Raw genomic sequence first — 3,621 nt, 5'->3', positions numbered from 1 at the left:
TAGTAATAATTTAACATAAATGATATACAAAATGCATTTCTCTACACATTTGGGGTATTTAAACGATTTTAGTACCATCTGCAAACGGTAACACGTATACAGCCATAATGAGGCATAATGATAAAAATGCATTGCATGCATAAATATTAAATTTGTCCTATACCACAAATAATGGTGCCTGTATCAGAATTGTGGTCTCGTTTGTGTCTCTATCTCGTCTATGATCACGTACAGAAATTAAAGTTATCAATTTCGGAGAAAATCTGTTTTCTTGCGCCCTCTACAATTTAGAACGGAGACTCTGATAACTATAATCAACGTAACTACGAAAGTCGATATAATCTGCAGGTGTAAAATGATCCTCCTTTCTTACTTCAAGTGGTATATGGCATGAAATATACGTAGTAAAATACAGTGCTATTATTGCATAGTATGTATTATAAAACTAATCACACGTTAAAGTTGACATACTTCAAGAGACGATGCGGGAGAGTAAGCCCGTGATCATATAGAGAGCCGAGCGGCAACGCGGCGACTCCAAACGGCAGAGCGGCGGCTGGCTTTCCATTTAATAGATACTCAAGTCCAAGCGGTAAATAGATAGTATGTAACGATGAATATGAAGGACTATTTTGATATCGGATCCTTAATAACTGAGGTACAGTATAGGTCGATTTTATGGTAAGATAATCATAAAGATTATAGAAATATATCTATGACAGACTTTAGATTCTTGACCCTAAGATCTAGCGCCTAAATACTTTTGCTGAATGTATACCATAGTCTCATAAACCGTGAACTATAGTCTGTAATGTATACTATAGATAAATCTTCCGAAGATAACCAGAATCCTTCTCCTCCATTCTTCTCCAATTTCTGATTCCCCTCTACTCGTATTCTGTACGTCTACATATATTTGAGTCAAACCGAGGAGACATTAGTTAGCAGACGATTCTTGTGATGAGAACTTGTAATATTGCAAATATGCGCATACATACTTAAACCTGTCAGATTTTGTTTTATTTACTTTGAAGAAAATACAAAAGTAAGGTATAGTTGTGACTTTATTCTCATAATGTAATATTTAAAACATGTTGTAAATACATGTTTTAAACTCTGCCTTCTTTTTTATGTAAGACAGACGTAGTTCTAATTGTATTAATATATTAGTTATCTGATGTGTAAATTATGATTGAACGATAATCGATATGTATAAAAGATACTCTTATCACAACAGATAAATTAGTAAATAGATAAAGTATTCGATAGAAATCAATTTCATACAATATTAATCAAGCGTATTTCTTATCGAATAAGTACATTTATTAACAATTTAATTATTTCTCTAATCTATTTATCATTTTGAAAGTAAATTTTAAGATCCAGAATGAAACTAACATTGCTAATTCCGAAAAATGAAATATTTTCAGCGGAAACTATAAAGACTTATCCTATTCAACAACATGTTTTCATCCATAAAATTTTTAATAATCACATGGCTCTTCCGACTACAATTTATGACAGCACTGGAGAGTGTTGAAACAAACAGCGTTAATACGTGTGATCTGCCGCAGAGCCTTATACAAGAGATAGATTCGTACGAACCCTTTGTTCACGCTATAATAAATGAGACTTTATACGGATCGTTCAAAGGAACGACTTGGAATGAATTAGCTTACTTCGTTGACACGTTTGGTCCGAGATTTACTGGTACTGCAGTGCTAGAGCGTTCCATTGATTATGTGTTAAATAAATCTCTGGAGTTTGGTTTGGATAACGTACACGGTGAATCCGTTAGTGTGCCACATTGGGTCAGGTAACACTCAATGAGCGTTTCCTACTTTCTTAATAAATATTAAAATGTAAATTGCTGAAATATTTATTTATTTCCCAGAGGAAAGGAATCAGCGACACTTTTAAAGCCAAGACATAAAAATATTGCTCTTCTGGGGTTAGGTTACAGTGTTGGAACTCCACCCGACGGAATAACCGCAAAGGCTATCGTCGTGAACAGCTTCAAAGAACTTGAAGAAAGAAAACACGAGGTAAATATATTACAGAATTTCCAAAGGGCAATTATGCTTTATTTCGTTTAAATAACTTGTATGATTTTCTTGGTCGGTTTAGGTCCGAGGAAAGATCGTTGTATTTAATGAAAAATATGTTTCGTATGGTGAAACGGTAAAGTATCGAAGCCAAGGAGCAACAGAAGCATCGAAACATGGTGCTGTTGCTGCTTTAATTAGATCAGTTACACCATATTCTTTGTATTCCCCACATACTGGTATGCAATCGTACGGCGAGAATGTGACTAAAATTCCGGTAGCTTGTATCACGGTTGAAGATGCCACCTTGTTGAGAAGGATGTCTGATAGAGGTAGACATGGCGTCGTGTAGACTTTCTCTGCTACCATCGAGGATATTTATGATTTATTTATCTTTTAGGTGCAATTTTAGAAATAAATTTAAAAATGCAGGCGAAAACTTTGCCGAACAAAGTATCGCGAAATGTAATAGCTGAATTAAAAGGTTCCAAAACACCGGAGAAAGTTGTAGTTATATCTGGTCACATCGACAGTTGGGACGTTGGTCAGGGCGCAATGGACGACGGCGGTGGTGCATTTATTTCGTGGCAAGCATTAAAATTATTGAAACACCTTAATTATAAACCACGACGAACAGTAAGGTGAACATTTTGGAGAATATTGTTTTAGTTAAAAAATAAGAAGTACTTAGTGGAAAGATATTAAGATTAAGATTGGCTTAACGTGAAATTAATTACGATTATAGAATGATCATGTGGACGGCCGAAGAACTTGGAACCGTAGGAGCTGATCATTATATCAAGAATCATAAAAGCGAAGAGAAGGATTTACAGTTCGTGTTGGAATCGGATTTGGGCACGTTCGAGCCATTAGGTTTTGAAGTTACCGGAACCGAAGAAGTCATGTGCATCCTAAAAAGAATCATGAAGTTAGTTTGCAAAACAAAATTAAAAAAAAAAACGCTAGGAAGGATAATTGCTTAATTTTCATTTGTTCGGCGTTTCTAATTTTTTATTTTTTTATTTTTAGGCTGTTCTCTATTGTGGGAGATATGAAGCTTCGTAATCCCAGCGGCGGCCCTGATATCGCTTCTTGGGTAGACGCAGGGGTACCAGGAGGTTCTCTTTGGACTCAAGACGAACAATACTTTTATTACCATCATACGAATGCGGATACCATGTTAGTTGAAGATCCGGAAGCTCTTGATAAAGGAACAGCCCTATTTGCAGCACTATCTTATGTACTTGCGGAGCTTAGCGTCGATCTTCCACGTCACAAGTGACAATATTATTGATATTATTAATATCAATGTCGATTATTCAAAAACGTTAATGTTAGAATCTATATATTTGAATTTTTACTAAAATATAAAATACTAAAGGAATATTTTGTAAAATATCAAACAAATAATTTTGTTTACTGACTCTCTATACTGATTCCTTTTGTACGATAATCAAGAAATTAATATCAGCGAATCGACGAAGCGACAAATTACAGATCACAGTCTGGAGACTGAGAGATTCAAGGTGAATAACATTCAGGATTGTAATAAGAACGGAGAGAAAATTCATTGTGA

General features: G+C 34.9%; 1 protein-coding gene across 2 annotated transcripts; it reads left to right on the top strand.

The window, feature by feature from the left end:
• Positions 1-672: 672 nt before the first annotated feature.
• On the top strand, positions 673-3,429 carry LOC132911686 (carboxypeptidase Q-like). 2 transcript variants are annotated; one of them, XM_060968488.1, is made up of 7 exons: positions 673-1,050; positions 1,431-1,816; positions 1,895-2,045; positions 2,128-2,377; positions 2,446-2,686; positions 2,791-2,973; positions 3,075-3,429. In XM_060968488.1, the coding sequence occupies exons 2-7, from the start codon at positions 1,464-1,466 to the stop codon at positions 3,325-3,327; spliced, it is 1,431 nt and encodes a 476-aa protein (XP_060824471.1). In that variant the 5' UTR covers positions 673-1,050; positions 1,431-1,463; the 3' UTR covers positions 3,328-3,429. The 2 variants fall into 2 exon arrangements, with proteins under 2 accessions (XP_060824471.1, XP_060824470.1); XM_060968487.1 differs by having other exon boundaries at positions 674-1,045.
• Positions 3,430-3,621: the final 192 nt, after the last annotated feature.

The sequence above is a fragment of the Bombus pascuorum genome, chromosome 11 (genome assembly GCF_905332965.1).
Source record: "Bombus pascuorum chromosome 11, iyBomPasc1.1, whole genome shotgun sequence".
Lineage (NCBI taxonomy): Eukaryota > Metazoa > Arthropoda > Insecta > Hymenoptera > Apidae > Bombus > Bombus pascuorum.
The sequence above is the reverse complement of the archived record's forward strand: the minus strand, read 5'-3'. Positions and strand labels throughout refer to the sequence as shown.

Bases quoted from the DNA above. Each gene is read 5' to 3' on its own strand.
- LOC132911686 (XM_060968488.1), top strand. From the start codon at position 1,464: ATGTTTTCATCCATAAAATTTTTAATAATCACATGGCTCTTCCGACTA. The intron at 1,817-1,894 runs GTAACACTCAAT...TTTATTTCCCAG, and splicing joins AGTGTGCCACATTGGGTCAG to AGGAAAGGAATCAGCGACAC. The intron at 2,687-2,790 runs GTGAACATTTTG...TTACGATTATAG, and splicing joins AAACCACGACGAACAGTAAG to AATGATCATGTGGACGGCCG.